This window comes from Chiloscyllium plagiosum, unplaced genomic scaffold (genome assembly GCF_037043375.1).
Source record: "Chiloscyllium plagiosum isolate Xiang-an unplaced genomic scaffold, Cpla_swu_hap1 HiC_scaffold_19, whole genome shotgun sequence".
Classification (NCBI taxonomy): Eukaryota; Metazoa; Chordata; class Chondrichthyes; order Orectolobiformes; family Hemiscylliidae; genus Chiloscyllium; species Chiloscyllium plagiosum.
This window is the reverse complement of record NW_028270157.1, coordinates 19,255,303-19,279,633: the sequence shown is the minus strand read 5'-3', so window position 1 is coordinate 19,279,633 and position 24,331 is coordinate 19,255,303. Positions and strand designations below refer to the sequence as shown.

General features: G+C 43.1%; 1 protein-coding gene across 3 annotated transcripts in view; it reads left to right on the top strand.

Moving 5' to 3' along the window:
• Window positions 1-24,331, top strand: part of cracr2aa (calcium release activated channel regulator 2Aa) — a 101,764-nt gene that overhangs the window by 55,128 nt on the left and 22,305 nt on the right. For all 3 annotated transcript variants that reach the window (XM_043708892.2, XM_087997083.1, XM_087997084.1), the window contains 8 exons: window positions 1,052-1,239; window positions 5,718-5,789; window positions 7,012-7,066; window positions 11,301-11,392; window positions 14,744-15,086; window positions 17,035-17,167; window positions 20,822-20,903; window positions 21,806-21,920. In XM_043708892.2, coding sequence (XP_043564827.2) covers window positions 1,052-1,239; window positions 5,718-5,789; window positions 7,012-7,066; window positions 11,301-11,392; window positions 14,744-15,086; window positions 17,035-17,167; window positions 20,822-20,903; window positions 21,806-21,920 — 1,080 coding nt within the window. The remainder of the gene's footprint in view (window positions 1-1,051; window positions 1,240-5,717; window positions 5,790-7,011; window positions 7,067-11,300; window positions 11,393-14,743; window positions 15,087-17,034; window positions 17,168-20,821; window positions 20,904-21,805; window positions 21,921-24,331) is intronic.

Sequence of the window (24,331 nt, the reverse complement as noted above, 5' to 3'; positions counted from 1 at the left end):
AGTATATTGAGCTGTGCCACAACCTGTCCTGTCACTTGAACCTTGTAAAATTCATAGATGATCCTGTTAAAGTACAGACATATATTAAGTTAAAAATGTAATGTCGGCCATGAGTGCACAGGTTAGGTGGGAGGCTGAAATCATTGGGGTTAGGTCTGTTTCATTGTGAGAAATGTTGTATATTCCAAATGAGAGCCTATGTCCCTTTATTTATCCCAGTATTTATTCTTTGAGATTGTACTCAAGAACCAGGAGCAGGAGTAGGCTACTTGGCCTGTCATGTCGGCTCCCCCATTCAATAAGATCATGGCTGACCTTTGCTTAAACCCAGCTCCGTTTATCCGCCCATTCACCATAACCCTTAATTCCTTTACTGTTCAAAAATCTATCTATCTTTGCCTTAAAAACATTCCATGAGGTAGCCTTAACTCCTTCACTGGGCAGGGAATCCCACAGATTCACAACCCTTTGGGTGAACAAGTTCCTCCTCGATTCAGTCCGAAATCTGCCCTCCCTTATCTTGAGGCTATATTCCCTTGTTCTAGTTTCACTTGCCAATGAAAGAAACCTCCATGATTCTGTCTTAACTATTCCCGTCATAATGTTATATGTTTTTATAAGATCCGTCCCATTCTTCTAAATTCCAATGAGTACAGTCCCATTTTGCCCTATCTCTCCTCATAAAGCAACCCTCTCAATTCCAGAATCAACCTAGTGAACCTCTTTGCATCCCTTCCAGTGCCACGACATCTCTTCTCAAGTAAGGAGATCAAAACTGTACATAGTACTCGAGGTGTGGCCTTACTAGCACCCACCCTATACAGCTGCAGGTCCACTTATAGCATACTAATGAAATCAGTTAGCAGTTCACTTCAGTGTTCTGCAAACAAAGTTTTACTTTATTTTCTAGGCGTGCATAATGTTAGTAAGGCTCCAGTTGCAGTGTGTGTGAAAGTAAGGCGGTATTAGATTAACCCTGGGCTCACATGTCAAGAGTCCAGCGAAAATGGCCACCTCAGTCTCATTATTTCTTCATGTGGACCCATCTCAGCTGGAGAGACGGTGTGTCGAGCTGCTGAGTGAGAAACAAGAGTCAAAGCTAGAGAATCAGAGGCTACGACAGATGAATGATGAGTTGGAGAAACATCTCCAGAAAGTGAATAATGACCTGCTGGGTGTTCACCGTCAAATGCAGGTACTGGAGGAAGAAACATCTCAACAGCAGGAAGAAAGAGAAATGTAAGTTCCTGCAGCAATAACTACGAGGATCAGTTTTACACTGTAAACTTAAAATGGAGGAAATTATGCTCCAGGTAGTTAGAATTATGAATATTGACATGTGCTTTAATCATTCAGTTATTTGGTCACTGTGCAGTAAACACCATTTTTCAGTTTGTATTACCTTAATTATGTGATTCTATGGAACTCTACTGATTTAATATATTGTTTGTAGCTTTATATCCTAAGAGGTCCTTGTGCAAAATCCAATATTATCTTTTGAGAGAATATATCCTTCATTGTTATAGCAAGGTCAAGAAGTTCCAAACCCAATAAAGAATGTAGATGCAGTTGAAGTAACTTTGGGAGGGTATTACACACATTGCTATTTCACTGTCAAGCTCAGTCAAAAGTTTAATTTGATCTTCCTCAACTGCCCATCTTAGAGAGGCACTGCAAATCTGGTTGTGAAAATGCTTAATGTTGGTTGATAAAGGACTTTTAATCATCATAGAATCCCTCCGAAGGGTATACCACCCAGACCCATTCCCCTGCCCTATTACACTACATTTCCCATGACTAATTTACCTAATCTACACATCCCTGAACAGTATGGGCAATTTAGCATGGCCAGTTCACCTAACCTCCACATCATTGGATTGTGGGAGGAAACCGGAGTACCCGGAAGGGATGCACGCAGACACAGGGAGAATTTGCAAACTCCACACAGACAGTCACCCGAGGCTGGAATCAAACCCAGGTCGCTGGCGCTATGAGGCAGCAGTGCTAACCACTGAGCCACCATGCTGCCCTTTTATTCCATTCTTGCTTGATATAATTGATGGAGCTCTTTGAGGAACTGATAGATAAAATGTTGCAGATGATATTTATAGGGACTTCCAGAAGCTTTTGGCAGCTTGCCACTCAAGAGAAATGATCTAGGGACAAAGAGTAAGGTAAATGTTGCCATTGGAATAATAAGTAAATCGAAAACAAGGAAAGTAGAGTCAAAATTAAGAACAGCTTGTCCAAAAATGTAGAGGCATGTACTGATGTCTCACAAGTTCTGGTTTCTCTCCATGCTTTAAAAATCAAAGGGAGAAATGTCCAGATAATATCAAAACAAGAGACAATGTAAATAATTCTAAGGACCAAAATTAGATATGGGGATTGTTCATAGGTTAGAAGAATGGCAAAATTATAGAATTCCTATAGTGTGGAAGCAGGCCATTCAACCCATTGAATCCACACCAACCCTTCAAAGAACATCGTAATGTTGAATCTGTCTAAAACCTGAGTAGGACTGTATTTGGAGACCATATAGTCTTGGGTTCCATGCTGTTGGAAGGATGTTGGAGCAATGAAGTGGGAATAGTACAGGTTCTGTCAAAAAGCAACACAATAACACTGAAATAAATAGGAAAACATAAGTGGAGGTTTCAACTAAGGAGATAGTGGTAGAAATATGTCCAGTTCTGAATGGATAGGACAGGATAAATGTAAACCAGGGATTTGAATGTTTTAGTGGTTAATGCATCTAAAACAAAACAAAGTGAGGATAGGCTGAAGTGTAAGGTCTCGGACAGAGCTTTGTGATGTTATGGACCAGGCCAGACCCCCTCAAAACATTTCAAGTAAGTAGCCCGGATCCTAACTTTGCTGGTTGTTTTAAGCAGGTGTACAGTGGATATTCCCAGAGGGATGCAGCTGGTCAAACCACTTAGTTTTATCAAATCAGAATTTATTTGCAAGATTACCAAACGAAATGCAAACAAAAGAGAACAGAATATTGAATAACTTAGCCTATCCAAACTTAATGATGCTGTTCCAAATACTTGCAACGATCCCCGTAAACACCCCTTGGCAAAAAAAGGTAAAATCAAACACAGGATCTTGCAGGAGAGAGAGAGAGAGATGGCAGAGAGATTCTGCATGGAACACCACCTTGCATTTAGCTGTTTCTTTGACCAGCAGCCTCAAAGAACTGACTGCCTTCTCTGAACAGGCACACTGCTAAAGCCCAAACCAAACCAGAGAAAAGCTGAGCTGGGAGAACTGGCCTCTCCCCATTCATTGTACAAGTTTTTTTTTTAACTTGAAAGCATTTTTCCTAAGGCAGTATTTGTTAGCTATAATCAAATTGGCCCTAAAACCCATCCAAGCCAGATGTCTCGGCAACTCTGCCTTGTTCAACACTTTTGAAAAAAACCAAGGACAACATAACTTTGTTAAAGGAGCAGCATCATCACAACGAGAATTTGTTTTTGGCTTATCTTTTACTTATTGTTTATTAAAGGAATCCCAAATGAGCAAACAATGTATCGTGCACAAATCCTTTCCTTGCTAGTTAGTTTAATTACAGAATGTGCCATTACACATCTCAACCTGCTACCTACAAACCAACAACCCTTCTCTATTTGTGTTCAAGATAATTAATCAGTCAAGACCCTGTTTATTCTTAACAATAATGCATATAACATTGACATTGTTCAATGGCTTACGACAGTATTTTGATCAAGTGGATTGTACATGCTGAAAGAAGAGAGAGAATGTGACGGTGGTTAAGTAAATCTGGGTAATAATTCCTTCCTTTAGTTTTCCTTTCATATACTTGATCTGAATGTGATGATTCCCCACTTAATTTTCAAATTGCCCCGTCATAGACTTAGCAGTGCAGGCAGCAGGAACATAAAGGTTTCATCAATGCATCAGTGTTCCTGGTGTTAACCTGGACTATACAAGTGAACTCCTAGTTTTAATTGTCTCTCTCCAGAAAATGTTGGAAGTGTAGTGGAGGTCCTTCAGCTTCAGTACCTCTTTTCGAATTGTATCCTTTATTTGGTATTGTCTCTCCTCATCCTTCTAGCAAAATGTAGGACTTCTTGCACATCACTGCATTAAATGTCATCTACCACATGTCCAACCTTCTCATCAGTCTGTCTCTGACTTATTGAATCCTTTCACTGTCCTCCTTGCTACTTAAAGTATGTCCAACATTGTGTCATCCGCAGGCTTTGAAACCATGATCTATCCACCAAAGCCTGAATTGTTAATGTGTGTCCAGTAAGACTACTGACACTGAGAGAAACCTCACTTCCTTCAATCACCACACTGTTTCCTATAGCTCAGCCAAACTCACTGATACAATAATAAGGTGCTGCACACAAACAAATTTCAAATGTGAATTGTTTAAAAAGATACTAGTTAAATTGTAAAACAGATCAGTCTCTAGGTTCCATGAGAGATAGCTGGTGGAACCTAATTCCTGTTTGTTAGGATCATACTGGTGATTGGTAGTGAAGCAGTTTTAGATTAGATTACTTACAGTGTGGAAACAGGCCCTTCAACCCAACAAGTCCACACCAACCCGCCGAAGTGCAACCCACTCAGACCCATTCCCTTACACCTAACACTCCGGGCAATTTAGCATGGCCAATTCACCTAACCTGCACATTTTTGGATTGTGGGAGGAAACCGGAGCACCCGGAGGAAACCCACGCAGATACGGGGAGAATGTGCAAACTCCACAAAGAGAGTTGCCTGAGGTGGGAATGGAATCCGGGTCTCTGGCACTGTGAAGCGGTTGTGCTAACCACTGTGCCACCGTGCCGCCCACAGTTGATTTCAAGATTCTGAAAGTTAGCTCACAAACTTGCCTTGTTTCTTTTGTGATGATATGCTGCCCTGCTCGACACAATACTCAGAGCAAGAGACAGCCTTTCTTTACCTGCAATGCATGTAAAAGTAATAGCTGGCCTAAAGCTGTGACCTTCACAGTACATCAGTGTGCACTAACACATCGGCCCAACAATATATTGAGATGAGGGCTAGGGATTTTTCAATTGTTGCGTATTCTTGAGTAAACTTGAGAGGGTAAAACACAAATAAAAACAAAGTATTGGAGACCTAAAATCAAAGCCAGAAGAGCCATACTGGCTTTGAAATGGTAACTCTGTTTCACTCTCCACAAATGTTGCCAGACCTGCTGAGTAGTGCCAGCACTTTGTGTTTTTATGTTAGAGCGTTTTGGCTCAAGTCCACAGTCTGGGATATAACAGTCAGTTTTTGCCTTCAATCCCTTTGTTTTAAGTGTCATTATTTGAAGTTTCGTTCACATTGTACAGGTCTGACATTGCACGGGTTCACACTGTGGCCTTTGGTGCTCAGTCAATTCCGTTTTCAGGATTCACATTATCACCCATTCTTATTTTGAGAGTCTTCTTTAAAGTAACACATGTTTTGTTTAAAAGTACGATATGTCCATCAGTAATTTGGGGTTATGAACTGTTGTCAGGAGTATTGAAAGATTCTGGCCAATGACTTTATCATTTTCAGCAATTCTTTCTTCAATATCCCCATCTAGTCCTGGTGTTTTTTGATTGAAAATAAAGAATGGAAGGCTGCAATTTTAAATTGAGGAAGAGGTAAAACACCTATTGAGATGTAATTTAGTATTTGAAGCTGTTTATTAATATAGCTGAATGATGTATTTTCCTCAGGGAGCTATATCGAGTGACTGAGGGTCTGGAGAGAGAGAAGTTGAGCCTCTGTAAACAGTTAGATCTCCTCAGGTAAGAAATCGATACTGACTCCAATATTAAACTGTGATCATAACTTGTAGTTTATAAAGTCTTGAGACCGCAGGGTGAAAATCAACAATTTCCGGCAAGCTGCCTAACCATTTGTAACTTGGCCACAAGAGATTTGAGTGCTGTGTAAAGAATAAGATTTATTTAGTTTTTAATTAATACTGCGATACAATAGTTGTTTAGAAGTACTGTTATTGCTGAGAAAAGGCACATTTTGTCAAAGCCTTCCACTCATAAGGATGATTCGCAAGAATGCCAAAGTGAAAACAGAACAACCTTTTTAAAGTGGAGAAGAGGAGAGTGTTGATTGGTTGGCAAATGGACTCTGATTGGTAGATATGTATTTTCCATGGCAATGGCACTCATTTTAAAATTTGTTTTGCATGCAACTCCAGCTGTGAAACGTAGTCTCCATAAACTAAAACAAAGACCTGTGGATGCTGAAGATCTGAAACAAAAAAGGGAATTGCTGCAGAAACTCAACAGGTCTGGCATCATCTGTGGAGAGAAAGCACAGTTTATGCTTTGAATCCAGTGACTTTGAACTGATGCTGCCAGACCTGTGTATACATGTAGTGACATGTTAGGTGTAGCAATCCAATTTGAGGTCCCTTCAATCTCTCAATCTCTCGCTATTCTGGTTCCAACATTGGAGAAACCTTAATACTTACAGACAGGCACTTCTTTCACACATTACTTTGTCATATTATTGATCTTGTTAATGTCAGTGGTGCCAATTTTCCACTTAGACTCATTCTTGTTTAACATCTATTGTGATGTATTGAAACTACTATTTTTGTGTGCATCAGAGATGAAAACATAAATCTTAAAAGGGCTTGGTGGAACCACCTATGACTGGACAAAACACAGAAAAAGAAGCTGTGACAGTTGTTAATCTGTGGAACTCAGAAATGTCCACAAAACACCTGCAATCAGCAGTTGAAGCATCTAAGCGTTTGCTAGAATCATCTAAAATATCAATCCATTTGTGTAATTTGGGTAATGAACAGAGTCAAGAAATGTGTAAGATGTCACCAAACATGTCATATATCCTGTAAATTAATTAGGTTTGTAACAAATGGTTGGGAATCACAATGTATTTATTCCCATAAATACAGTTCGAGTTTCAGATTGAATATTGGATTTGTCCTCATAGCTTTGAGTAACATTTTGTTTCTTGAACTTACATGCAACTATTCTGCAGGGAAATGAATAAACATCTTCAAGAGGAACGGGATATGTCCCTGATGGGTTTTCAGGTGAGTCATTGACTGAAATCTAATACGGATCTGAGTGACGTAGACTAAGGCAGGATTTGTGACAGAACCAGGCAAGAAGTGCAGGGAGGCCTATCTCCATGTTACTACTTCTTCTGTGCATCTATTAGATTAGATTAGATTAGATTAGATTACAGTGTGGAAACAGGCCCTTCGGCCCAACAAGTCCACACCGACCCGCCGAAGCGAAACCCACCCATACCCCTACATTTACCCCTTACTTAACACTACGGGCAATTTAGTATGGCCAATTCACCTGACCCTGCACATCTTTGGACTGTGGGAGGAAACCGGAGCACCCGGAGGAAACCCACGCAGACACGGGGAGAACGTGCAAACTCCACACAGTCAGTCGCCTGAGGCGGGAATTGAACCCGGGTCTCTGGCGCTGTGAGGCAAATAGTGCTAACCACTGTGCCACCATGCCGCCCACTCTACTGAGTGGCAAGGTGAGTTGCCCATTAAGAAGGATTGTAAATTGTTAAATGCCTCAATGACAGCACAACTGACCTCATTAATAATCCGCTTCCGACTGTACCAAATGCACTGAGCAAGCTAGACATGACGAGTTCTCGACATGCAAGTGAGAGCAGCTCACTGGCGGCTTTAGCTTGCTCCTTGCTTGATTCTTCCTGTGGGACACTGGGCACCAATGTTACCTGAAAGGAGTACTCAAAGCTTTCACCCCGTGTGATAGATAAATGACAGGGAGCTGATTCACGCTTTAATTAAACAAACCTTTCTTTAACTCCTTAAGTTCCAATACTCAATGTAAAACATACATTTGTTGCAACATTGACTTCTTACTTGGACTAACTTAATTTCAATTCTAACTCACTTCATTTAACCTCACTTTACCTTTAACTTAATTCACATATAACTCTAACTCTGTAGGTTTGGCTTAAAACAATATAACCCCAATTTGAATGAAATGGCCAACCTTGCTCTTAGTGTAGATCTTGCCTCAATTCTATGTCCCCTCTGAAGATAACTTCAGGGCGCTTAATTACAAAAGTTGATCTCGAGATCTCAAGTCACAATATATCCTGATCGCAGTTTTAACTGAGGTCAGAGTGCAAAATAGCTTGACCAAATTTCCCAGCATGCTTGATTGTAGCTCTTAGCCAGTCACATAACCATTTCTGCTGCTGGCCGCATGACACCAATATCTCAGGTCCGCTCTATAGGCACAGCCACATGCAGCCCCTGTCCATAGATGTTTGCATCTAACGTACCAACCTCTAAAAACCCTCATGGCTCATCTCCATTTAATGTTCTACACTTCAGTGCTTCACCTTAGCAACTATCATCGTAATGTTGCGGCAAGGACACTGTGCATCAGGTACGCACACCCAACTCATGGCTACCTCTGGCCAATTTGCTTGTACCCTTAGCATTCGCTCACACTGAGCCTACATCCCTACCTTGCCTTGCCTTTCTTCTGCTTCTCCCCGCTTAGCCAGAGCTACTAAGCTCACAGACTGCTGTATTTAATACATACACAAAATCCGGAAACTTGTCATGGTTGCCAGCAGTCAAAGGAGATAGTTTCAAGCCCTTGAAACTGTCAGTCAGCCAGCCACTGGGGACAACGTAGACAGAATGCTTTCCACTTGAAATGTAAAGAGCTAAATGTTAGGGGGAACATTACCCACCATGACTCTTTCTGCCTTATTAGGGGCTGCTTTCCTCCTGGAATGGGAGCAAGGCAGATGTTAAAGGAGATGAGGGTAGTGGCACACCTGTTAGTTTTGGTGCAGATGGGGATGTGTCCCGAGTGAGAGTACGCAGCACTGAGGACATGCAGGGTTAGTGGTATCAGGGAGTTGGGATGCGTGACAGTGAGTGAGGGAAGATGTTGTGAGCAATAGTGAGAGAAATGCGTTTTTGATGGGGGGTGGTTACAATAGCAGAGGTAGAGTGAGTGTGAGGGAGCAGAGAGAAGACTCACGGTGGTGGATTGGAGGAGATCACACACCTTCTTCCTCCAGTGCTGGTGTTCTTTCAGACCTCAATTGTCTGGGTGGCACCCTCGGACCAGGCTGGCACGGTCTGATGTTTTGGCCTCCACTGCTGGCCTCAGGGGGAATGAGGAATCTCTCCCCATGCACCATTACCCTGTCCAGCTGAAGGTCAGGTTCCTGCCCGTAATGTGGGGCAGCGATATGCCCTGTCAGCCATGTCTGGTGAAAAAGGCAGGATCCATGGATAATGGCATTTTAAAGATGGTACCAGTGCCTGGGATGCCAGTCAATTCTGGGATATCTCCGCAGTGACAGATTGTTCTGGGAAGAGCATGTGATTTGATGGAGGTAAAATCAGCCAACAGGTATGATTGAATTGAGTTGAATTCATTGTCACGTGTACTGAGGCACAGTGAAAAACGTTATCTTGCAAGCAATACAGGCAGATCACAGAGTTAAGTAACATAGATAAGTAAATAATAAGTAAACAGCAGCAAAAACAAAAACACAGGTACAGGCAAATGCTAGGAGTTTGTGAGTCCATTCAATATTCTAACAACAGTAGGGTAGAAACTGTTTTAAAATCGGCTGGTGCGTGTGTTCAGTCTTCTGTAGCTTCTCCCTGATGGTAGAGGTTGTAGAAAAACATTGCCAGGGTGGGATGGATCTTTAAGAATGCTGGCGGCCTTTCGTTGACAGCGGGCCTGGTAGATGGATTCTATAGATAGGAGGTTGGCCTTTGTGATTGTCCAGGCCGAGTTCATCACTCTCTGTAACCATCTCTGATCTTGAATTGTACAGTTGCCAAACCAGGGAGTGATACATCCAGACAGAATGCTCTTGATGGCGCACCTATAAATGTTGGCAAGGATCTTCGCTGTCATGCCAAATTTCCTCAGCTGCCTGAGGAAGAAGAGACGTTGTTGGGCCTTTGTAACCAGTGTGTCCACATGAAGAGTCCAAGAAAGCTGGATGTGGATGATCACCCCCAGGAGCTTGACACTCTCCACTCGTTCGACCTCTGTGCTGTAACTGTGTAGGGGGGATGAGTAACATCCCACTGAAAGTCGATAATGATAGGAGCAGACAGGAGGTTAATAAGAAAAATTTGGTAAAAGAAAGCTCACCAAAAAGCCTTCCAAAAACCCAATGCAACTGTCACTTAGCCAATAAATTGGTAAGATTCAGCCCATTGCCTTTTTCCTTTCAGTGTCCTTTAGTGTTGTGGTTCTGTTCGCCGAGCTGGGAATTTGTGTTGCAGACGTTTCGTCCCCTGTCTAGGTGACATCCTCAGTGCTTGGGAGCCTCCTGTGAAGCGCTTCTGTGATGTTTTCTCTGGCATTTATAGTGGTTTGTCTCTGCCGCTTCCGGTTGTCAGTTCCAGCTGTCCGCTGCAGTGGCCGGTATATTGGGTCCAGGTCGATGTGCTTATTGATTGAATCTGTGGATGAGTGCCATGCCTCTAGGAATTCCCTGGCTGTTCTGTTTGGCTTGTCCTATAATAGTAGTGTTGTCCCAGTCGAATTCATGTTGCTTGTCATCTGCGTGTGTGGCTACTAAGGATAGCTGGTCGTGTCGTTTCGTGGCTAGTTGGTGTTCATGGACGCAGATCCATTGAGCAAAACCAATGTAGTGTACAAACTCCCATGCAAGGACAGCACAAAACACTACATAGGACAAACAGGAAGACAGCTAACGATCCGCATCCATGAACACCAACTAGCCACGAAACGACACGACCAGCTATCCTTAGTAGCCACACACGCAGATGACAAGCAACATGAGTTCGATTGGGACAACACTACTATTATAGGACAAGCCAAACAGAGAACAGCCAGGGAATTCCTAGAGGCATGGAACTCGTCCACAGATTCAATCAATAAGCACATCGACCTGGACCCAATATACCGACCACTGCAGCGGACAGCTTGAACTGACAACCGGAAGCGGCAGAGACAAACCACTACAAATGCCGGGAGGAAAGATCACAGAAGTGCTTCACAGGAGGCTCCCAAGCACTGAGGATGTCACCCAGACAGGGGACGAAACGTCTGCAACACAAATTCCCAGCTCGGCGAACAGAACCACAACAACGAGCACCCGAGCTACAAATCTTCTCACAAACAATATCCTTTACATATAGACATGGTAAATGTCTACTCAGATAAATTGCTGCAAGGTTGTAACCCTTTAAAAATGTTTCTTGTGGATCAAATGTCCATGAGATGATTCACATCTTTATCATTTCACAGAAACCTTCCGTCCGTGGCTCTTCCGCCTTCTTGAATCAAAGGGTATCTGTCATCACTGATCCACATACAGATCCCAGGCTGTTCTGCAACAGGTAATACTGTTATACTGTCAGCTCACTGTCCTGTTCAACACTCCAGCTTACCGCACGAGCCTGTTGATACGGCAAAACCTTAAATATCAAACAGAATCACAGAACTGTCACAGCCCAGAAGGGATCTATTCGATCCGTTATGTCTCTGCTAGCTTTCCCATTGAGCGTGCCACCTTGTGCCATTCTCCTGCAATTTTCCTCCATCATCCTGCACATTGTTGCCTTTCACAGAACAATCTAGCTCCCATTTTGCGTGCCTCAACCGAGCACTCTTTCAGGCACTGCATTCCAGAGTGGGGCCAATCACAGTGTGAAAAAGATTTCCCTCCAATCACTTTTTTGCCAACCACATCAATTTTGTGCCTACTTGTTCCCGATGCTTTTACCAATGAGAATTCTTTTTTCCCTACTCACTGTGTCAGGACTTCACACGGTTTTGAATACTTTGACCAGCCTTTTCTTCTGTGGACAGAGCAGTTCGAATTTCTCCAACCTATTGACATGACTGTAACTCCCCATCACCAGAACTATTCTCATGAATCTTTACTGCCCTCCCTCCAATGCCTTCACATCCTTCCACACAGAGTCATAGAGATGTACAGCACGAAAACAGACCGTTCAGTCCAACTCGTCCATGCTGAGCAGATATCCCAACCTAATCTAGTCCCACCTGCCAGCACCTGGCCCATATCCCTCCAAACCCTTCCTATTCATATATCCATCCAGGTGCCTTTTAAATGCTACAATTGTACCAGCCTCCACCACTTCCTCTGGCAGGTCATTCCATACATGTACCACCCTCTGTGTGAAAAAGTTGCCCCTTAGGTCTCTTTTATATCTTTCCCCTCTCACCCTAAACCTATGCCCTCTAGTTCTGGATTCCCCCACTCCAGGGAAAATTCTTTGTCTACTTATCCTATCCATACCCCTCATAATTTTATAAACTTCTGTAAGGTCACTCTTACACTCCAGGGAAAATAGCCCCAGCCTATTCAACCTCTCCCTATAACTCAAATCCTCCTACCCTGGCAACATCCTTGTAAATCTTTTCTGAACCCTTTCAAGTTTTACAACATCTTTCTTATAGGAAGGAGACCAGAATTGCATGCAATATTCCAACTCTGGACCAACCACTGCTCCAGAGATCAAATCCAGTTATGGGGGGGATTGTTTCTTATCAAGGGAAGCTGAGTAGGTTAGTCCTGTACTCATTGGAGTTTAGAAAAATCAGAGGAGATCTTATTGAACATACAAGATTCTTTGGGGGCTTGACATGTTGCTTCCTCTTTCAGGAGGGTCTAGGACCAGACAGCGTAATCTCAGGATGACAGGTCTTCTTTATAAGACAGAGATGAGGATGATTTTGTTTCTTTCCAAGGAGAATTCTTTATCACAGAGAGCTGTGGACATTGGTTCATTAAATACATTCAAGGCTGAAATAGACTATTTTTTTAATCAACAAGGAAACCAAGGGTTATTGAGGAAAAGGCTGGAAAGTAGACTTCAGGATTATCAGATCTGTCATTGAATGGTAGGATAGACTGGGCTGAATGCCCTATTTCTGTTCATGTGGTTTAAGTTAAAAGTTACATGCTGCATGTTTAAAGATGCTGGAAGTTAAAGAGGAAAGGTTTCTCGGGGCAATGTTCCTTCTGATTGCCCTTTGCTATGCACAGCCTGTTTGTGGCATTGCGAGGTCCCTTTAAGATTGCACACAGCACCTTAAAGAGACCACTACTTGTGCGCAGCTCATTTGTTTTCTGCACAGCTCGTCCCCAACAGACACAGCTCTAAGGGAACCTTGCCTGGGCTATGGAAACTGTTACACTGGTTTCAGAGTCCAGGTACCAATCACCTGAAAAACATTTGAACTATAATTGTCAGCATCCTTGAAAAGGTTTTGAACAACTTCACACTTATAAATGTGGGAGCTTGCTGTCCCTCATGGATATTAGGCAGGATGATGCTCACTGGTGTTGGGCCTTGTGACCTTTCACACATGATTCAACTGCCAACTGAAGCTTGAGCTTTATAAATAACTTCTTTTAGTTTTGCTGAAGAAGTCGCATTTTGTCAAAGCTTTACACCTTGCACTTATCAGGACCATTTGCAAGAGTACCAATTCAAGGAGGAAAAGTGTATACTGTTTGAGAAGAGAGTGTTGATTGTTTAGCAAATAGACTTTGATTGGTAGAGATGTTGCCATGGGGAATGCATCAGTTAATCATAAGATATTGGGCATAGTTTAGTTTTATTTAGATAAGTGTGAGGTGTGCATTTTGGTAAGGCAAACCAAGGCAGGACTTATACAGTTAATGAGCTGAAATGTGTTGCTGGAAAAGGGCAGCAGGTCAGGCAGCATCCAAGGAACAGGAGAATCGACGTTTCGGGCATAAGCCCTTCTTCCTGACTTATGCCCGAAACGTCGATTCTCCTGTTCCTTGGATGCTGCCTGACCTGCGCTTTTCCAGCAACACATTTTCAGCTCTGATCTCCAGCATCTGCAGTCCTCACTTTCTCCTTATACAGTTAATGGTCAAGCACTGGAGAGTGTTGCCAAACAAAGGTACACAGCTCCGTGACAGTGGGACCACATGGAGACAGAGTGGTGAAGAAGGTATTTGGCATGCTTGCCTTCATTGCTCAGAACGTTAGGACTTCATGTTGTGCCTGTACAGGACATTGGTGAGGCCACTTATAGAATACTGAATACAATTTTGGTCGCCCTTCTATAGGAAGGATATTGTTAACCTTGAGAGGGCACAGAAAAGATTTACAAGGATGTTGCTTGGGTTGGAGGGTTTGAGCTATAGGAAAAGGCTGAACAAGCTGGGGCTGTTTTCCCTGAAGCATCGGAGGCTGAGGGGTGACCTTATAGAGGTTTATAAAATCATGAGGGGCATAGATAGGGTACATAGACAAGGCCTTTTCCCTGTGGTTGGGGAGTCCAGAACTAGAGGGCATAGTTTTAAGGTGAGAAGGGGAAAGATTTAAAAGGGACCTAAGGGGCAACTTTTAATGCAGTGGGTAATGCGTGTATGGAATGAGTTGCCAGAGGAAGTGGTGGAGGCTGGTACAATTATAACATTTAAAAGGCATCTGGATAGGTATATGAATAGGAAGGGTATGGAGGGATATGGGCCAAGTGCTAGCAAATGAGACTAAGTCAGATTTGGATGTTTGGTTGGCTTTTATGTGTTGAAATGAAGGGTTTGCTTCCATGCTGTAAAACTCTATGACTCTATAAGGCATAGGTCAGAGAATTGAGGCAAAACTGAGTCTCTTACTAATTGGAATAGAAGGGAACCCAATTTCTGTTTGCAACATTATCTTATTCTTAACTGTTTTTAGGAATGGTGATGACCAGGAAGAACATAGTAATTCCAAGATACCCTCGAAGAATGTGGGACATAGGCATGGACACAGCCTCATTGGGAAAGAAACCGACAAGGAATCCAAATCCAAAACCAGTGAGAGACTGTACTTGCAGAGAATTATTTCCATTGAAGAAGATCCATTGCCCCAGTTCCTTGAAATGCATTCTGCAACCCAGTTAAATGACTGGACCGAGGTGGAAGAGGAGATGGAGAATGAGCAGGAGGAAGAGCTGGTGCAGGAAAGGAATAGTCCACAGAATGGAAAAGTCCTTTCACTTCCAAGAACGCAGCCTGCTGGTGAAGAAGCTTCGATGCCGGTGAGTGGGAAATTTCCAGTGTCTCACCACGGATTGAAGACAGCAGTTACCATTAGACTAGAAAACATCATTTGTTCAAAGTCAGTATATAAATCACACTAAAGGGCCATTGCACATGTCCATTTGCACATGTGTAATTCTGAAGTGGCCATTTTCTACAGCACATCCTCCTGTTTGTTTTCCACGTCCTGTCAGAATTTGCTTTTTTTGAATATTTAGCAACTTACCATGGCAAATTCAATTGCATTTGCATGACACCTTTGACAAAGTAAAACATGACAATGTGTTTCCCTAAAGAGATACTTGACCCTGACATAGGTAAAGGGATGTTAATGCAGAGACCAAATGTTTAAATGAAAAGGTCTTGAGAAGAACAGAGAGCTGAAGAGAATTAAGGATAGAATTCCAGAGCTCAGAACCCAGGCAGCTATAGGCACAGACCTCCAGTGTTGGAGTGATTAAAACTCAGGACACTTGAGCTGTCGGAGTTGGAGATGTGTAGATATCTCAGAGTGTGTTGTGAAATTGAGGAGATTCTGATATGATTCTTAAAGCCATACCGAGTTTCCTATGATTATATTTAGTTTCTGAATTACCACCACAGTCAGGCCCAGTGGGAATTGATCATTGTTCTGATGTTTGTTTTATTGCATTTTGTATACCTAAGTACTGTAACTCCTCATTCAGAAAGGCTGTACACTGAGTTTTGCCTTCTATGTTTTTCTTAATATTGAGTCACAATAAAAATTGAGAAGGTTCTGCGGCTGCAGGCTAAATGTTCAACGTTCCTGATCTACGTGAAGGGCATGAAGTTGAATTTCCAGACTTGAAGCAGGAGAATCTTGTGTGAATTTAGCATTTTCTCTGGACTCTGTTTACACTGATTTGTGCTCATTTCCATGTCCGGGTTATTCTCACGAGGTTGACAGGAAGTTCCACCTTTTCACAATGGGAAACGGGGCGTTACTTTTGGGTTTCATCTCCAGCATCATCCTGAACAGAACAGTCAATGTTGTGCTTACATCGATATAAACAAATGTGCATGGGGAATGTACACACAGGTGACCTGCACACTACAGTAATTTGCCCACTTCAGGTGAACACACACACCACATTTGTAGTTAAACTGCTTTATTGACTATTTATAATATTTTCATGCTTTTTCTAAACTGTTTGAGATTAAGACCCTGTTGCAGAATCTTGCCAATCCAACACTTCCAGATTTTTTCAGTATTGCCCTCCTTGACTCAGATTCAGTGTGTCCCCAAACCTGATTCCACCATTTCGAAACTTGAACATGCCCAGGATGCAGAGTTAAGAGCTGTTGGTGCTGGTGATGGTGGTCTGGGAGAAGGAGACCTCCAGGAGCAAGGTTGGGGTTTGTGATAGTGGAGACCTGTCTGTGAAAGTGGGAACACAGCTATTAAACATTGAGAGACCCTGCTTTAATCTTTCGGCTCCTGTTCCTTGCAGACTTGTGTCTTTGTTTACTGTTTCAGATATGCATCTGTCCGCTTTGCCTATGGGGTGTGATTGATTTTTTAAAATTTAGATCCTGCTCCATGTCCTGTATTTAACATTTTTTTTTAAACAGGCAGTAACAGTGAATTTAGCCAACTCACCACACTTAATTCCTCTAACTTTTCACTTATATTTTGTTGGGATATGGGCATTGCTGGCAAGCTCAGCACATTTGTTGCCAATCTCTAACACCCTTGAACTGATTTTGGAACTGGTTAGCCCATTTCAGAGAGATACTGCATTACTGTGGGGTCTGGTCCCTTATCCCGGGGACCCATTCAATGTTGGGACTGCAACTTACTTCCGCTCACTAACTGTGCCCTGACGAGTGTTGCATGTCATGAACCTGCTGAAAGCTAATGTATAAGGTGATAAATTTGATGTCTTTTCAAAGCATTTGAAATAAAACAAATGATATTCTTTTCAGGTCAATGAATCGCACTCCAATCCTGACCGTTTATTTAAAATCATTTTTATCGGCAATTCCAGTGTGGGGAAAAGTTCTGTTTTAAGAAGGTTTTGTGGCGAGGGTTTTAACCCTGGAATGTGTGCTACCGTCGGTAGGTGAGCTGTTGTCAACCTTTGTAATTTGTGGGATTTATTTTCACTACATGGAATTAACATAGAGTCATAGAGGTGTACAGCACGAAACAGACCCTTCGGTGCAACCCGTCCATATCGACCAGATATCCCAAACCAATCTAGTCCCACCTGCCAGCGCCCGGCCCACATCCCTCCGAACCCTTCCTATTCATATACCCATCCAGATGCCTTTTAAATATTGCAATCATACCAGCATCCACAACTTCCTCTGGCAGCTCATTCCATATACGTACCAATCTCTGTGTGAAAAGGTTGCTCCTGAGGTCTCTTTTATATCTTTCCCTTCTCATCCTAAACCTATGCCCTCTAGTTATGGACTCCCCCACCCCAGGAAAGAGAATTTGTCTATTTATTCTATCCATGCCCCTCATGATGCTCCAGGAAACACAGCCCTAGCCTATTCAACCTCTCCCTATAGCTCAAATCCTCCAACCCTGGCAACCCTTTCAAGTTTCACAATATCCGACAGATTTGCATGCAGTTTTCCAAAAGCGGTCTAACCAATGTCATACTGGGTGATTTCATTCAATGGCATAGCAGACTCAATGGGGCAATGGACTGACTTTTGGTTGGTTGGTTGAAAAGTTCTTGGTGCTACAACTGTGAACAGGACTTTGGGTTAAGATTTCAATGTCAGAGTCAAAATGGAGTCTTGACCTCGCACTATGTAAGGAACAGTCACCCAGCTGTGACTTTCCCGGAGTTGGTCAATGGAATGGCTCATTGTCCAATTAGTAGTGGCAGAACTAATATGAGGTCCCCATCTTGGAAAAAGTCACTTTGAGGATCTCCCTCCACTGTTTGAAAGATTATCACTGATAAGAAAAGGTCACGTACAGTATCCAGGTCACCGGTGTGGAGGAGGGAGACTCTCTTCAGGAAAACCTACCATTGTATCTGACTGCAGGTAGACAGGAGAAGCTGAGAGTTTGCTTGCAGCTGTACACCCAACACCTGTTGTACTTCAGGGTTTTATACCCATTACTCTACAAAACCTGTTAGGGTTCTCATTGAGACATATAACAATAACATTGTTTACTGCATGATATCTCAGACTTATATATACACTCTAGTTTATCTATTTAGATTACTATTTTGTTGTATACAAAGCAACTGGCTGATTAACAACCAATGATTAGAAAGTCCCATTGTATCAACAACATTAATTGTTTCTGGTGTATATCCCAAAGAGCTGCACCGACACGTAAGCCAGATGATGCCAATGCATGCTCCATTGCAAGCAGTTAGCTTACTGTGTGTGGATTGTACCACATCATGCCAGTTTCAATCTCTTATACATTGCATGAAAGGATAGTATTTGCCCTTGCACCAGTGTCAGGCTTGGCACGCAGTACCTGTTGTCCATTCCTCTTGTAATTCGTGAGTTGGATGGACGTAAATACTTTATTTGTTTTGACAGTGTCTGTATGGTGAGTCAAATGACCACAGTGTTCTGTCGGACTGAAGTCTGTGAACTGTGACATTGTAGTTACTGTTTGGACCTCTTGCATATACTGATGCTTGGGATCCACGGATCCCATGGATGGGAGTTTGGAAATGTCTTTGAAATTGTTCCTTTGTTGAATCATCTTCACACGCTGCTGTGGCGCAATGTGTTACAAACGGTGTTCCTGTGAGTACTTGGATTTCTTGTACATTTCAGCCCAGAGATCTCTTGGAGCACACAGCTCACATGTGCCACTAAATGCCAGGAAATGCTCTGATTGATGAGACATCTCAGACAAGGTCTGGAAAGTTTGCTGTTCTTGCTGACTGCTGCAGTAGTATTTGCAGAGTCAAGGCCTTGCAGGTGCTGGTGTGCTGTTCCAATTGCTTTGAATTTGAGTCCTCCTCCTCGCCTTGCTTCAATGCTATGATCCTTAAATTTGTCTAGAAGTGCCTCTCAGAAGGTTTTGATTAGACATAGAGGTAATGACCAGTTCCACGAACCTTTTGGCTAGGTTTGCATTGGTGAAGTCACTTTGAACTGCCAATATGGCTGTTAACAATATAACATGAATTCAGGCTAATGAATTCTAAAGTTGACTCTAACCTTAACTGCATGTTTTAGAATGGGCCGGGAGAGTGTTGGCAAGCGTTGTGCCAGTAATGGGAGTAATATCTCTGCCCATATGAAGGGCAAATTGAGGAAATGAGGCTTGTGACGTACTTGCTGTCATGAGTTTGTCTGGGATCCAATGTCAGCAAGGACCTCAAGTGGGAATTAAAAGTCTCGGATATAAATTCTGTGTCCTATGATCCTGCCCCATAGCTATCTGCTGAAGGAGCAGTGCTCTGAGAGCTTCTACTTCCAAATACACCTGTTGGACTACAACTTTTGATTTCTAACTTTGTCCACCCCAGTCCAACACCAGCCCCTCCACATCGTAAACAATTCTAGTCTTTTCATCCACACAGACCAACATCCAGGTGTGATGATGAATATTAGTTAATCAGACTGTGAATGTGACAACAGCAAGTCTTTGAAATACCATTCAACCCAGATGCAACATTTGGAGAATTAATAGGAGAACTTTGCAGCGTTAATGAGAACATCCAGGGTTAGCTGGAGTCTAATGTATCTAGATTTCAGGTAGGACTGGAGTGTGGTATAGGAGTCTGTTATAGACCAGACTGCAGGTAGGACTGGAGTGTGGTGTAGAACAGTAGGTAGGACTGGACTCTGTTATAGGACAGACTGTAGGTAGGAATGGTGTCTGTTGAAGGACAGACTGCAGGTAGGACTGGAGTGTGGTGTCGGACAGACTGTAGACAGGACTGGACTCTGTTATAGACCAGACTGCAGGTAGGACTGGAGTCTGTTATAGGACAGACTGTAGGTGGGAATGGTGTCTGTTGAAGGACAGACTGTAGGTAGGCTTGGAGTGTGGTGTAGGACAGCCTGTAGGTAGGACTGGAGTGTGATGTAGGACAGCCTGTAGGTAGGACTGGAGTGTGATGTAGGACAGACTGTAGGTAGGACTGGAGTGTGATGTAGGACAGACTGTAGGTGGGACTGGGTGTGATGTAGGACAGACTGTAGGTAGGACTGGAGTGTGATGTAGGACAGACTGTAGGTAGGACTGGAGTGTGGTGTAGGACAGACTGTAGGTAGGACTGGAGTGTGGTGTAGGACAGACTGTAGGTAGGATTGGAGTGTGGTGTAGGACAGACTGTAGGTTGAACTGGAGTGTGGTGTAGGACAAACTGTAGGTTGAACTGGAGTGTGGTGTAGGACAGACTGTAGGCAGGACTGGAGTGTGGTGTAGGACAGACTGTAGGTTGAACTGGAGTGTGGTGTAGGACAAACTGTAGGTTGAACTGGAGTGTGGTGTAGGACAGACTGTAGGCAGGACTGGAGTGTGGTGTAGGACCGACTGTAGGTTGAACTGGAGTGTGGTGTAGGCCAAATATGAGATTTGAAATTCTCTTGGGTGGGGAATCTGTATCATGGAGAAAATCAAATGTTTTTCTGTCTCAATCAATTCCTGAAAATGAGATGAGGGCCCAGGTCAGGCTAATGTTTGTCAGGAGAAAGTTGCTCCTAAAATTCAGTTTAACAAGTTCTAATTTTAAAAAGGTTCTTATATTTAAACCTTTTTTGCTTCCAGGTATAGACTATCATGTGAAGACAGTAAATGTAGATAATTGCCTACTGGCTCTGCAGCTCTGGGACACAGCAGGACAGGAACGGTGAGCTTCTGCAGCGAGTTAATCTTATTGTGGCTTCTTTATAAAGGACGTGTAAGGCTTTTTTAACTGCTAATTGTCTGCAATGAGTCACTAAAATGATCACCACTTAATTCTGTTTCTGGTGTGGGAGTAAGGTGTCAGCTGTAGCTCAGTGGTAGCATGCTGACCTTTGGTTATGAAGGCCATGGGTTCAACTCCAGAGCTTGGGTGCAAAGTTCAAGGCTGACACTCTGGTTCAGTATTGAGAGGGTGCAGCAATGTTAGAGGTACAGCGGTCACAATGAGATGTTAAACTGGGACCTCAGGTATATGTAAACAATTCCATTGTTCTAGTTTAGAAAATGGAAGTAAGAGAAGACCATGTGGCCCTTCACATCAGCTCTGCAGTTCAACAAGGCTGACCCTATATCTCAATGCCATAGTCGTGCTTTCTCCTCACACCCCTGGGTAGAAAGAAAATTCTCCTCAGCTCTGACTTCGAAGAGAGACTGCTTATTTTTAAACCGTGTCCTCTAGTTGTGGTTTCCCTGACAAGAGAATGCACCTTCCCGGTGTTCACCCTATCCAATCCCCTCAGGATCTGAGATACCTCTCATTCCCCTGACTGTCAATGGATACAATCCTGGCCTGTTCAACCCTACTTCATAGGGTAAGCCCTTCACCCCTGGATGGTTCGAGTGAATGAACAAACCATTGGAGAGTGCTGCGTGTTTGTATTTATGGACATCCAGGGTTTACTACTGACAAAGTGAGGAATATTCTTCACTTTATATTTTAATGATCATTTGTAAATTTTAGAAGAGCAACAGCAAATGTAACATTTATGAGGGCAATATTTAAGAATAAGCTTCATTTGGGCGTCTGTTTCTGAGCGCATTGTGATGATTTGTTTGACGTTGCAGGTTTCGTAGTGTCACAAAGCAGTTCTTCCGTAAGGCCGATGGAGTCGTTCTCATGTACGACATCACAGCTGCGACCACCTTTCGCGCTGTTCGGCAGTGGCTGGAGAATGTGCAGGTTCTGTCACTAGATCCTCTGTACTTTGTAGCAATGCCAATTCAGCTAAAGTAGCTCCATACCAAATTTTGCTTCCTTCTTCACTGTCGTTTGTCTATTTGTAACTCTTCAAGTCAGCAAAGTCACTGAGGCAGGCAGACTTCTGCCTGAACTTTAAGATGAATTGTGAATGGTAGAAGGTGCCTTCCTTCCTCGGAGGGTTGTGCCTGGGCTGGGCTCCTCACATAACTATTAGAATCATAGAATCCCTACAGTGTGGAAACAGGCCACAAGTCCACACCAACCCTCTGAATAGTAACCCACCTAGACCCATTCCCCTACCCTATTACTCTAGATTTACCTTGACTAATGTTACATATTCCTGAACACTCTGGGCAATCTAGCGTGGCCAATTCACCTAACCTGCACATCTTTGGGTTGTGGGAGGAAACCCACGCAGAAATGGGGAGAACATGCAAATTCCACACAGACAGTCGCCCAAGGCTGGAATCAAACCCAGGTCCCTGGCGCTATGAGGCATCAGTGCTAACCACTGGGCCACCTTGCTGCCCCTACTAAGCCACCGTGCTGCCACTGCATTCTTGTATTGTGACAAACACTTTATAATTAGTGTGTTTGGCAGGATCGTTGACTCAAATTGTGGGATAGCTGCCTTGCTTTGTTAAATATGCTTTGTTAATTGTGTTAAATATGGGGCGGCACAGTGGCTCAGTGGTTGGCACTGCTGCCTCACAGCACCAGGCATCCGGGTTCAATTCCAGCCTCAGGTGACTGTCTGTGTGGAGTTTGTACATTCTCCCCGTGTCTGTGTGGGTTTCCTCTGCGTGGGTTTCCTCTGGGTGCTCCGGTTTCCTCCGACAATCCAAAGATGTGTTTGTCAGGTGAATTGGCTATGCTAAGTTGCCCATAGTGTTAGGTGTGTTAGTGAGGGGTAAATATAGGATAGGGGAATGGGTCTGGGTGGATTACTGTTCGGGTGGTCGGTGTGGACTTTTTGGGCCGAAGGGCCTGTTTCCATACTCTCGGGAAGCTAATCTAATCTGTTACCCCAGGTTGACAGTGATGTTCTATTCAACCTTGTATGCTGTTCCACGAAGACCACTGCTGGCAGTAATATGAGCAAATGTAACTGGTTAGCAGTTTTGGATGTCTGTTATTGGCATTAATGGGTTTGAATGTTGTTAATGCATAGTTACTGACAAATTTGGCAGATGAAGTTTGCCATGGATAAGTCAGAGGCTGAAGGAATAGAAAGGCAACTTATTATATAAATGGAGGGAAACTTCAGAGTGTTTCAGTACAGAGCGATCTGCGGGTGCTTGGGCATGAAAGCTAGTATACATCTACAACAGGTAATAAGGAAGATCAATGGAATTTTGGTATTTATTGCTAAAGGATTAGAATGTAAAAGTAGGGAAGTGGTGTTGCAACTGTAAAAGGCATTGATGACACCACACCTGGAATATTGTATACATTTTTCCTCCCCTTACTTGAGGAGGTAGCTGCATTAGAGGCAGTTCAGAGATGGTTCATTAAATTGAGTTTAGAGATGTGAGGATTGGATTTAGGTTTGCTTGCTGAGCTGGAAGGTTTGTTTTCATTGACTTGGATCCTATTTACCATCCCCTGAGAACAAGAAGAGGAAATGACATCACAAGAGGAAATGATGCACGAAATGACATCACCAACCCAAGGAAACCCAAACATATAAATAGAAAGTGGGCTACACCACCAGTGCTTCATCTGGAGGCTCACTGATGATGTTACCTAGTAGGGTGACGAAACATCTAAAAATAAATCTTCCAGCTCAGCGAGCAAACCTACATCCAGAACCTCAACCTGAGCTACAAGTTTTCTCAAAACTCGCTAAGATGAGAGCATTGTCTTGTGAAGAGAGAATTGAGTATTTTAGGCTTGTACTCTCTAAAGTTTTGAAGAATGAGAGGAGATCTAATTGAGGTAGACAAGATGTGAAAAGAGATTGACAAAATATGCATAGAGAGGATGTTTCCTCCTGTGGGACATCATTGTGGAATGGAGGTCACATTTTTAAGCAGATTTAAATCAGAAATTACTTTTCTGATAGGGTCATAAATCTGTGGAGTTCGTTACCGCAGAGTGCGGTGGATGCTGGGACATTGAGCAAATTAAAGGAGGAGATAGATGGAGTTTTAATTAGTGACAGGTTGAAGGCTTATGGAGAGCAGCAGGAAAGTGGAGCTGAGGCCAAGGTGAGATCAGCCAAGATCGTATTAAATGGCATAGCAGACTCGAGGGGCTGAATTGTCTACCTCTAGCATGTTCCTAATTCTTATGTTCTGAATTTCACTGCAGACTGAGGACTGAATGTAACACCAGCACAAGAAACAGTGAGCACAGAGTCCAAACCTTTCCAGACTGGGACATTTACT